The sequence below is a fragment of the Trachymyrmex cornetzi genome, unplaced genomic scaffold (assembly GCF_001594075.2).
Source record: "Trachymyrmex cornetzi isolate Tcor2-1 unplaced genomic scaffold, Tcor1.1 scaffold83, whole genome shotgun sequence".
Classification (NCBI taxonomy): domain Eukaryota; kingdom Metazoa; phylum Arthropoda; class Insecta; order Hymenoptera; family Formicidae; genus Trachymyrmex; species Trachymyrmex cornetzi.
This window is the reverse complement of record NW_017300169.1, coordinates 3,578,959-3,591,944: the sequence shown is the minus strand read 5'-3', so window position 1 is coordinate 3,591,944 and position 12,986 is coordinate 3,578,959. Positions and strand designations below refer to the sequence as shown.

The 12,986-nt window shown below is 38.2% G+C and overlaps 1 protein-coding gene across 1 annotated transcript; it reads left to right on the top strand.

The window, feature by feature from the left end:
- Nucleotides 1-4,447: 4,447 nt before the first annotated feature.
- Nucleotides 4,448-12,847, top strand: sno (Protein strawberry notch). The gene is made up of 17 exons (XM_018519596.1): nt 4,448-4,867; nt 5,550-5,640; nt 5,784-5,897; nt 5,989-6,219; nt 6,674-6,793; nt 6,864-7,001; nt 7,072-7,439; nt 7,594-7,846; nt 7,939-8,264; nt 8,351-8,631; nt 8,724-9,085; nt 9,393-9,837; nt 9,971-10,354; nt 10,432-10,998; nt 11,091-11,404; nt 11,500-11,627; nt 11,688-12,847. The coding sequence occupies exons 1-16, from the start codon at nt 4,865-4,867 to the stop codon at nt 11,604-11,606; spliced, it is 4,104 nt and encodes a 1,367-aa protein (XP_018375098.1). The 5' UTR covers nt 4,448-4,864; the 3' UTR covers nt 11,607-11,627; nt 11,688-12,847.
- Nucleotides 12,848-12,986: the final 139 nt, after the last annotated feature.

Genomic DNA, 12,986 nt, shown 5'->3' with positions numbered 1-12,986 from the left:
GGTAGAGCGGGTGACGTCAACCAATAGGAAAGATTAATCCAACCCAGGTTGGTGCAAACCCGATCGGGCCGAAAACGCTATTAGAAACATTCTCCGGAAACTTTGTCCTAGTTATTACGAAGACATTCTGGGGATCATGAGCGATTCAGCAGTCGTTTTTCCTCGGGTTCACTTTGACATCAACAGTAAAAATCTTCTCATCGGAAAAAAATATAAGGCGATCCGTGGCTTCGTTCTTCAACGAACAAAGAAGCAAATTGCAGCAGGCAATTTATTTACTCTCTTGGCCTTGACATCCTCAGACACTTGTCGTATCTTGAGCACATAAGAAAAAATTCTCAGAACTTTATGAGAAGAAAATAAATGATTTTTGTCTCTTGCAGCTTTTTTATAAAGTTCACAGTATTTGAGTAAAAAATTATTCAAGACCAATACTTAGCAATTTTTAGTAATTGATATTTTGTTAACTACTACGATAATTACAAAATGGTAGAGGACTTTTCGACTCAGTTTAGTCCGCTCTATCTACACAAAAGTGATTAGCAAAAAAGTTCGGGACACCTTGTATATAATACATATATCATGAACCCAGTAAACAAGAAACGTTCCAAAACATTTCAGTAACGTCGCAGCAAAGTTGTAACGTTACTGACACGTTTCAAAACGTTACTGAAATGTTTTTTGTTTAGTGGGCAGTGATGGCGTAAATCCAGGATTTACCGTATGTCGACTAGATATAATTGAAATCAGGGCCTAAACAACTATGGTCTACTTTTATGTCATTTGTTCTTGTATAATCTGATATCTTTTTCAGTCAACCGCTTTTATATACATTTTAGTTTATAACTTTGAAAATGACATGAATAAATATCGAAACGTTAATTTTATGTAGATATATTTTCATCTTGTTTTTACTTTTATGTTTAATGTCAACGTATATATTAATATTTGTTTGTTTTGGCTCGTAGCTCTCCTTATTTTAATTTCTTTTATTTAAATCTTTTGATTATTATTATGTATTATTATGTATTTTTATCATATATAAAACATACATATAATATACATATATATTTTATATATATATATATATATATATGTTATGGTCTAAATATGTTTGTTATTTATTAAAAGTTGTTAACAGTATAAACACAGTTTAAACAGTAATAAATAATGAATCCTCGCATAGCGAATTATCGCGACAGGCGGGGTGGCGGCGGAATGAAATTACCGCTCGACGACGACTAGTTGGGGCGCGCGCCGCGGGGCGGCGCCATTGGCCACGCTCAGCGCGGATCGATCGCCGCGCTTGCGAATCGTTATTATTTTTTAGACGGATTTATCGGCGATCGCGTCGCGGGGAACAATGTACGCGGATCGCATCGGTCGGCGACGTGGACAGAAATGTCGCATGATGCTCGATAGAGCGGAATTCGCGATCAAACGGCGTCCAACGGCGTCCGCGCGCCGAATTTGGCCAGTATAGCTTCTTTTCTTTTTAGCGCGAATACTTTAAATCGCCTAACGATCAGCGCCGCACGCAAGCGGCGGTGTTGCCAAGCGTACGTCTGCCGTCGCTGTGCCCCGCACAACCAACCATGGGCATGCGAATAAATGATACGCGATATCGTGATTGAAACAGCTCGATCGGTAACGTAGGTCCGATGGTTCCAAGGATAATAATAGAACACTGATATTATCAACTGCTCTCGATTATTCGGTATAAATCTGAACGTTTAGCCCATAAACTGAGATTCTTTCCATAACTTGCTATTATTACGATGTTTTTTAGATATTTATGTAACCTTGTAATGTAAAAATTCTACATATTTTTGTAAAATTACTGTTCTGTAGTTAACGTTTCTTGCTTTGACCGCAGTATTTTCCAAGAGGGCACGACTGCGCACGAAATTGCAAATCAGATGAATTTTCCGACGACCTGCGACCTTTGGTAGCGTCTCGTCATAGGGGATACAGCAGCTTCGTGTGTCGTCTGGTGTCGTCGTCACAGTCGCGTCGTAATCGGCGTATACACGTGCACTCAACAAACAGGTCTGCGTGAAAAACACCGCCAAACGAAGTCTACGTTTAACCCTCGATCGTTCAACCTTTCACGAGCGCTTTTACGTAGCGTTTCACAGACGCAAAAGACGCGAGACGACATCTTAAATTTTGGAATCGTCCGTTTGAAATGGTACGTGTATTCAACAACGAAACTAATATATATTTGATACTTTTTAAATTTTTTGTTTAAAGACAGCACCAGTTGTTTAAATCGCAACCGACTTCGTAATCGAGCCACATCGGCCCGCAATTTTCTTATTATCATGAATATCGATTCGAATCGCTTGAAAATTAATCGCAAATTCCCCGGCGGGCGGCGGTCTTAATTTAAAAAAATCATGCGGAGTGTCGTAAGAGCGTTTGATTGATTCGGAAACGCCGATGGACATCGGATTTCCCATGACGCTCTCGTTCTTGCGACTTTTCGCTTTCGAGTAGCCGTCGACGCGATGGAAGAAGACAAATCTCGCGCTTCTTCCCTCCCCCCTGCCTATCGCGGCCGCGCAGCGACCAGTCGTGAAAATGCGGCAATTTTTCGGCTCGCGCACCCTACGAATCTGCCCTTACTCGCCGCGACGATCTGGCAACAGCGCGCGTCCGCGCGCGCCCACCCCTAGAGTCTCCAGAAGTAAGAGAGTCCGGCCACTGACGAGATTTTCAAGCTTAAAATAGTTTAAAATTAAAATAAACTTTACTTTAAATAGTTCACTTTAAATAATTTAAAATTTGAACTGTTAAAGACCGACGTTCAGCAGAAAAGCAAGTTTTGCAACCGTTGTAAAATTCTTTAATGGGATTAGTTTTTTAGTCCCCAGAAATAAGAGTCCGGCCACTGACGAGATTTTCAATTTTAAAATAGTTTAAAATTAAAATAAACTTTACTTTAAATAGTTCACTTTAAATAATTTAAAATTTGAACTGTTAAAGACCGACATTCAGCTGAAAAGAAAGTTTTGCAACCGTTGTAAAATTCTTTAATGTGATTAGTTTTTTAGTCCCCAGTAATAAGAGTCCGGCCACTGACGAGATTTTCAAGCTTAAAATAGTAAGATTAAAATACACTTTACTTTAAATAGTTTACTTTAAATATTTAAAATTTGAACTATATTAAAGACATTCAGCAGAGAAGCAAATTTTGCAACCGTTGTAAAATTCTTTAACTATTATTAATTAAAGTTCTAAGATTAGTTTTGTTCTTAGTTCCTTATTGGATCTAAATATATAAACTAATCATTGGTCTGTTTTCTGTCCCTGTACTAGACTGTTCTAGAACTTTCTTTTTCGATGTAAAGAAATATCAAACATATATTTATCTCATTTTTAGTTCCAAAAGTGTACACTAGTTCAGCCACAGAAAACACAGACCTCATGTTAAAGAATCTTAAAATAATTGAAAAACTACAGAACGTAACGATTCTTACGGAAGTCAGCATAATCACTCCGGGAGCTCAGTGGAAATTGAAGAATGTTGAATTATTAACTGTTTTGGATGTAACAAGGATAAATTAATAAGGATTTTACTTTTCTTAATTAATGTTTTATCATAAAAAATGTATAAATATTAAGGTTATCCTTATTAATTCATCTTTTTAATGATAAAACAGTGATTAAGGAAGGTACAATCTTTATTAATTTATTCGTGGAACAGCTAAAACAATTAATAATTCGACATGCTAATTTCCAATGATCTTAAAATTTGTACATTTTTTTGATAAAGACGATGATTAAGAGGTAGATAAAATATTCATATTAATTTATCTTTGCGACAGTCAAAATTTATCTCTGGTCTTTAGGTCTGTTCTTTTTAACTGAACTTTTTTTTTGTTTTTGCACAATTCATCTTTTCTCTTTTTTTCTCCATTGTGAAAAAAAGGAGAAAAGATAAGTTGTGCAAGAGGTCAGCTAAAAAAAACAGGCCTTTTAATAGTGCTTCGTCGGTGGTCGGGCCAATTAATATTTCTGTAATTGATTAAAAATAGCGTACGTGTACATATCTGCACGTACACATGCGCGTGCAGTTACACATATCTACTTTTCAATTTTTCCACGTGTTCAATCGTCATTTGATTGGTTCCGCCATTTTTCATCGAACCAATCAAAAATACAAGAGGTCTGTTCACGTTGCTTGCACTATTGGCACTCGACATCTTCGCTTTCTCTCTTTTCAAGGCAAAATATGTATCTATCTCATTTAAGTGCAAAAATATTTAGGGATTTCATGCAACGCGAACAGACCTGAGACCACATTGGCCGAACTTTTACTTTAGGGACTCTATCCACCCCGCTGGCTATGTGGCGCCGCGCAGCGGCGGCGGCGGACGATTCAGACCTGTTTTTGTATCCACGATGCTTTCGGGTTGGTCAAGGGGGGGCGGCGCCGGGTGAAGAGATGAGGCCCAAGATGGCGGCAGCCGTGCAGTCGAGCGAACGCGGTCTCGAGGTGTGGTGTAAACCGCGCGCGCGTCGCATACCGACAACGACAACCGCATGAGATGGACCGGCTCGATCGTGGATCATCAATATTCGTCGCCCCGATCTTGCAGCTCTCGTAGAAAACACCGCGTATAGTCATCGGCGATGCTCGTCTGACGTAGCAGCTAGCACGCGAGTCTCGATTCTTGAACCGGGTCGGGCGAGAAAAAAAAAACACGTTCACTCGTCTCAAACCCGCGAACATCCTGTCGAAAGTTTTGGCAAAATATAATACCTCGTCGAAGCGTCGTCATCGTTGTGCTCGTGATCCTAGCATTACCACGCATCGTGACGAGGTAGCGCGCGAGGAGTCGCGGCACTCGCGTTTGTCATGGTAGGTTTTTTTTTAATTATTAATTCCAAGAAAAGAGAATTGAAAGAAAGAGGGAAATGGAGATACATGTCCGAATTCGAAGCACGCGCTTCCTGTTAAGGGCTAGCACGTAATTTAGCTGTATTCCTTTCCCTCTTCTAGAAAGAGAAACTACTAACCTAGAGACTGTCGTGTGCATGACGCCTCTTTTTTTTGTTCTCTTATGCCGAGCATGTATTTTTGCAGGCATTCGCGTCCTAATGAGTCATCACACGATTGGAATTGTAAATAATCGTTGGTTTATCGATGAGAATATGATAAATATTTTGTTTTGAATGACATTTATCTATGTAAGATATAATTAATTTCAATTAAGAGGTCTGCTTTTTTGTGCACTAGACTGCATTAAAATTTTCTTTCTCATCTTTGTCAAATAAACATAATATTTATCCCACTTTAAGTTCTGAAAGTATACACTAGTTCAGCTACAGAAAACAGACCTAAAATATTAGGAGGATTTGCAGCAGGAATGAAATTTTAATAATTTATGATTCTGATATTTATTTTTAATTTTAAATTTTGGCAAATTATACACTGAATTTTATCATAAACGAGCGTTTCTATCGATGGATTATATGTTGCTTTTGTTTCTGATTCTTGTGATTCAAGTAGAATTTGTTGATTACTGCATGTATTTTTATAGGCAAGCAAAAAGTATGATGATGGAGTGAGCGATGATACCAGCGGTAGTGACTTTGATGATGAAGAGGATCCTGATAAAATTGAAGTGCCTGGTAAATTATAATAAGCTTACACTTTGTGTACATATTGTAATAAGATATCCTATGAATCCTCATTTTGCATAAGATAATGCAATTACTCTTACATAAAATTTTAATATTTATATAATATATTTATAACAAATTATTTTTACTAGGTGGAGGTAAAGATCTTGCAACTGCTGCTGTAATTGGAAGTATTAAAGAGGAGAAACCTCCAATTGCAGACTTGCCAACAAATCCTTTAGATAAAACGCAAGGAGCATTAAATGGTAAATTATGTATACATAATATTTAAAACAACGCAAATCTTTCTACTTTTTTTTGTTTTATTAAATCCATTTTTGTAAAAATTATTTTTAGAATTAAACCAAAAATTTGGTAACAAAATTCCTGGAGGATTAGTGACAAAAAATGCAACACCAGGTTACGAAATGGTGCATGTAGGAGGCTCTCAAGGTACCTCACCAGGAAATTTTGTTGGTGGGACAGGTCAAATGAATCAACTGAATCAAGTAGCAGCTGGTGGATATCCTGGTTTTCCATCAGGATTGAATCTTGCGGGATTTAATCCCGCTGCCTTTCTTCAATCAAGTATATTTCTTTTTTATTATAATAAATTTTACTAGTAGAAACGTTTATTTATACCACTTGGCTTTTAAAACAATGTTTCATTTTTATACGGAGATGTATGTATGAATATCATCTGTGTACATACATAATTTATAAATTAAATTTTATAATTAAATATTATACTTAATTTTTAATTTTATTTTGATATTTGTTAAATGATAAATGAGAACAAAATGCGAAAGGATTTTTATCTTTTGATTTTATATTTATAAAGATAATATTGAGAGTAAAGTTAATAATTCATATATTGCAAAAATTTGGAAATTCAAAAATATAATTTCCAAATTCTTATTTTTGATAATTGGATTAATATTAAAAATTTATACAGTTGTATATATATATTAATTATATATATATTATATATACATATATATGTATATATGTATGTATATCAATAATCTTAATTATTTCTTAGGCATGGATATGAATGCTTTGATGGGTAGCTTTATGGGTATGCCTGGTATGAACATGGGAGTAAATCCTTTCGTTCAGTTACTTAATCAAAGTGGGATTACCAACTGGGCAGGATTGTCAGGTATTTACAAATTCTGATAAAAAAAAACAACTTAAAAGGAAAATTTGTACTATACGTAATTTTATCACAGGGAAGACAGTGTCACAAATGTGGATGAATTCAGGTGATCCAACAAAATTGATGCAGCCAAATATTCCAGAAGAGGAAGAGGTAGACGATGAAGATATGGGTGTTGCTGAGACTTATGCTGATTATATGCCAACGAAACGTACGGTCAATATTTATTTTAATTTATTTATGCGTTATTTACTTTAATTAAATTTTGTTATAATCAACAGTCAAACTCGGACGAAAGCATCCGGATCCGGTTGTCGAAACAGCATCATTGTCGAGCGTCGAACCAACGGATGTTTGGTACAAAATCTCCGTACCGGAGGAGACGATACGATCCGGTGCACTCTCTGCCCTTCAACTTGAGTCCATCACGTATACTTCTCAACAGCACGAGCATCTCTTACCCGATGGTACACGCGCTGGATTTCTGATCGGCGATGGTGCGGGTGTTGGCAAGGGCAGGACTATAGCCGGTATTATATTCGAGAATTACTTGAAAGGTCGAAAACGTGCCATTTGGGTGTCGGTGTCAAATGATCTCAAATATGACGCCGAGCGCGATTTAAACGACATAGGTGCATCGAAAATAGAAGTACGTAATTTGTCTGTGTTGAATTGTGTCGAATATATTATCGGAATATCAAAACTTTAATTTCGCAATGAATATTAATTACATATTTTAACTATTTGAAATACTTATTAAAGATAAATCGATGAAAAATTGCAATAAATAAATCGGTTTGCAGGTACATGCTTTGAATAAATTCAAATACGCGAAAATCTCGTCAGCTGTGAATGGTAATGTGAAGAAAGGTGTGATTTTTAGTACATATTCTGCATTAATTGGTGAATCGACACAGAGCGGCGGGAAGTATAAAAGCCGATTGAAACAACTATTGCAATGGTGTGGCGAAGATTTCGATGGTCTGATAATTTTCGATGAGTGTCACCGCGCGAAGAATCTATGTCCTACGGGAAGTTCAAAACCTACTAAGACAGGTTAGAACAGAAATTTCATGCGTAAAGATTTTTTTCAAGAGTGACTACACGAGTGACTGAGTTATTTTATCAATGATATAAAAATTGTGCAGGATTGACGGTCTTGGAACTGCAGAATAAGCTTCCGAAAGCTAGAGTTGTATACGCCAGTGCAACCGGTGCTTCTGAACCTCGTAACATGGCCTACATGGTACGACTAGGTATGTGGGGTGAGGGCACACCTTTTCCAGAGTTCACTGGTTTTATTACTGCCGTGGAGAAGCGCGGTGTCGGCGCGATGGAAATCGTAGCGATGGACATGAAGCTGCGCGGCATGTATATCGCTCGGCAATTGAGTTTTCACGGTGTTGCCTTCAAAATCGAGGAAGTACCTCTTTCCAAGGATTTTACAAAAATTTACGATCATTCAGTGCGATTGGTAAGTTATTGTGCAAAAATATAAATACTTTGTTATTATTTCACTCGTTTGTATCATATAATCTCACACGATCTATTTCGATCTAGTGGGTGGAAGCGATGCAGAGGTTCCAGGAAGCGGCAGAGTTAATAGATGCGGAGAATCGTATGAAGAAAACAATGTGGGGCCAATTTTGGTCGGCACATCAACGCTTCTTCAAGTATCTTTGTATTGCTGCAAAGGTGAAGCATGCGGTGTCAGTAGCTCGCGAGGCAGTCAAGTGTGGCAAATGTGTGGTGATCGGTCTACAGTCTACTGGTGAGGCACGTACTTTGGAACAGTTGGAACGTGACGACGGCGAGCTCAGCGACTTCGTTTCTACTGCAAAGTCAGTGGCGTTTTAGACAATTGAGAGAGAATCTCTTACCTGTAAATTTATGTATTAATTTATATATTGCTAATGTACTTAATAATTTACAGGGGAGTTCTACAAACGTTAGTTGAAAAACATTTTCCAGCGCCGGATCGTAATCGCATCCAACGTCTTCTCGGTTTAGAACCACCAAAATTCAAATTAGAGGATGATGATCTGGATGCTGGTGGTTCTGCTGGAGGCAGCAAGAGGAAACCGATCCGTCAAGCAGCACAGCGTGCGACGAAAAAAGTGCGCTCTTGGTCATCGGAAGAGGAGATATCAGATGAGGAAAAAAACGGCGCTCACAGTTCCGGCTCCGAATACAAATTAAGTGGCACCGAAAGTGAGGACGATCACCATACGGACGAAGAGAGCAACGTCAGCTCTGATTTCAATCCATTCTTCAGTGATAGCGATTCTGACGTTGGTAAATGTCAATCTTGTATCTTGATTTCTATTCTTCAATTGAAATTGTTACATTAGATTTGTTTGTGTTGTTTGAAATCCCTAAAAATATTTGCACTTAAAACAAGATGATAAATATTCAAGTGTTAGAAAGAAAAAATGAAGATTCTTTGTACAAAAAGTGCAAGCAACACGAACAAATTTCTTAAGTTTGTTCGCGTTGCATGCTTTAACATGCTTCTATTTATTCCAATGAATGCGCTGAAGTGAACAAACTTATTGTAATTGAAGAATTTTTAGAACTATTTTTTACGTTTTTGTTTCTCTAGATCCCTGGGACAGGCGAAAGAAAAAGGGCAAGAAGCAGAAGAAACCCGCAAAGAAACGTTTGAGCACGCAGGATAAAATCCAATCAATGTTAGTGCATAAACAATCCAGTAATAAAAGTAAACGTAACGGCGACACAGCGATGAGCGGGCCAATGAGTGCTACGGGCGGAAGTGTGCCTCAAAATCAAGCACCGCCTAGAGACTCTATCGAAAGAGCTTGCAGCATGAAAGAGGAATTATTATCACAAATAGAAATTCTTGGCGACCGATTGCCGCCAAATACGCTAGATCAATTGATAGATGAGCTCGGCGGACCAGAAAATGTCGCGGAAATGACTGGTAGAAAGGGTCGCGTTGTGCAAAGGGAAGATGGTGGAATAGAATACGAGTCTAGGTCAGAGGTGGATGTTCCTTTAGAAACTCTTAACTTAACGGAGAAACAGAGGTATCAGTAAAACTTGTTATATAATTATTTTACTCGCAGATTAGAATTATATACGTTTTTTCTATAATGATCATAATTTATATCAATTCTTCGAGAATATCGGTATTCTATCGAATATCTTTGTATGCATCAGGTTTATGGACGGAGAGAAGACTGTAGCGATAATCTCCGAAGCAGCTAGTAGCGGTATATCATTACAAAGCGACAGGCGAGCTAGAAATCAAATGCGACGTGTGCATATCACGCTCGAGTTACCGTGGAGTGCGGACAGAGCGATACAACAATTCGGACGAACGCATCGATCGAATCAGGTCAACGCGCCGGAGTATATATTTCTTATATCGGATTTGGCCGGAGAGAGGCGATTCGCTTCGATTGTCGCGAAACGTCTGGAAAGTCTGGGTGCGTTAACGCACGGTGATCGTCGCGCGACTGAAACTCGAGATCTCTCGCAATTCAATATCGACAACAAGTACGGTCGTTCGGCTCTAGAAGCGACGATGAAAACTATTATGGGGTTTGTGTCAATTAAAAATACATTTAAAAAATATTCCGTGTAGAATATAGGCACTTAATTCGACTTGATAATTTCAGATATGAACCGCCGTTAGTACCACCACCTCAGGATTATCAAGGTGATTTCTTTAAAGATGTGGCGGACGCACTTGTAGGCGTCGGTTTGATTTGCAATAGCGAGAGTACGCCCGGTGTGCTCACGCTCGATAAGGATTACAATAATATGTCAAAGTTTCTGAATCGTATACTTGGGATGCCAGTCGATTTGCAAAATCGTCTGTTCAAATACTTCACTGACACGCTCAACGCCATTATAACTCAGGCCAAGAAGACCGGTCGTTTCGATATGGGTATTCTTGACCTTGGTACATCAGGCGAGAACGTTCGCAGGGTGCGTCTTTATCGGTTTCTGCGGAAGCACGCGACTGGTAAAGCACCAACGGAACTACACGTAGTCCATGTCGAGCGCGGTATGAGCTGGTCCGAGGTCATAGACAAGTTCTCGGAGCTGACTGGAGCTAAGGAGGGTTTCTATCTGAGTCATCAGATCCGCAATGGCAAACAGACGGCCATTCTCGCGGCGGTGGTGGACAGTGGCAAGAAAAAGTCTGAAAGCAAGAAGGATCAGCTTTATATGGTGTATAGGTACAGTCATTTAAAATACCATTGTATATCCACAATTTATCGCAAACATATGTTAATATAATCTTTGAAAATTAATGATTGCATATTGTCAGGCCCAACACGGGTCTGCAGCTACGACAAGAGACTCTAGGCGAATTAGAGAAGAAGTACAAGAAGGTAAGCGCAGATGAGGCAGAGCCACACTGGACACAACAGTACGAGGCTTCTGTGAACACGTGTTCGCATGCGTATTGGAGTGGCAATTGTAAAAACACCACTCTTGGCATAGATTGTGAAGTGGGGTTGAGAAGACGTTCCTATAATGTATTAGCTGGTTCAGTTCTGAGTGTTTGGAGCCGTGTTGAGAATGTACTCGCTACGCGATCCGGACATAACTCTAAGATGCAAGTTATACGGCTACGTACGGGTAAGTTGAGTTTGAGAATAATTATTCAATGTTTCAATTAATGTTCCAATAAGATCCGAAACAGTCTAACAATTTTCCATTGTTGTCCGTGACAGACGAAGGATTAAAAATTGTCGGGACGCTGATCCCAAAATCCTGCATGGAGTCGTTACGTCAAGCGCTCTCCTCTGACGCAGAGAAGACAGAAGAACAGACATTTTGAACGCTGAGTCTCTCATCAAGGGTAAGGTTATCCTCTCCGAGATAATCTCCGCAAGTTAATAAAATTACTTTATTGTCATAGATATAAATAGGACCAAGCGAGACTCGATGTGACGTAGCATACTGCGACTGTAGGAAGACTCTTCTTTTCTTAAACCTTTCGTCCAAACGCGAAAAAAGTGAATTACGAATTCAGCCGTGATTGCGCGTGTTTGCATACATTACTTGCCTGGTACCATTAAGATGTGGCGCACCAAGTAGATTCCGAATTGAATCTACTAATCAGCGTGATGAACATAAGTAAACGCTTCCGATTAATTATCGACAAGGCTAAAATCACAACTTGCTGCTTATTTCTTTGTCATGTCTATGTAATCGTTCGCGACAAATTCTAGCATTCTAGAATTCTAGCATTCGCCACATACCAACGTAGATTTTTAAATAAATAGTTGAATTCTGTCTTTTATCATCTATATATATATACTCCTGCCACACTGATTATAATTAGAAGAGGAAGTTTATTTTTTATGTCATCGCCGTTAATCATATTTTCGTCCATGAAGTTCTAGCAGACAAACGTGTGGCACATAGTAGGATGAATACAAACTCTATTCTGCGGGAGAGCGTAACCATTTAGAGGAGTGACAGAGCACGTATTTTCCTGTAGGACATGTGAAGTATAATCGATTAATAGTTTATATGATTTAGAAACTTATTATTTTAAGCTAGCTATTAACGCTAACGTCCGAAGAGCATCGACTGTTATCATCGTAATAGTGCCAGTAAATTTAATTAAACGTGATAATAATTGAGGGAACGCGGATTAATCGAGAATAGCAAGACGATCGGAGCAATCGGTTCTCTTCGGAAAGTATAAAAGTATACGCGACAGCTTTGGTTTTTGTTTGATCGTTAAATCAAACATAATTAGAAAGGTGTTACACACATATACATGCTACTGCTACCGTTATTACTATAAGCTACCATTATTACTATAAATTACTGCTACTGCTATACTAGTACTAGTGCTCTATCGTTACAAAACTATCATTAATATTATCCAGATTTGAAGAGACGAGGTAATCACATGGCTATTGCAAATGTGCTTTTCCGATTTTACCATTAAGAGACTTAAAAGTAAATTCAAGCAAGTGTCCTCCGACCGTGATGATTTTTGAATAATGAATATGTTGTTTTCTAAATAAAACAACCACGTATTTTTTTTACAATAGCACTTTTAAGGAAACATATGCTATATAAATTTTATTACAGTATCAACTGTACAGACAGATATTCGTTTCGAAAGAAAGAATCATTTTTCTTCAAAAAGGTTTTAAGGAAACATATGCAATAAAAATAATTCTTTCGAAGCAAATATTCG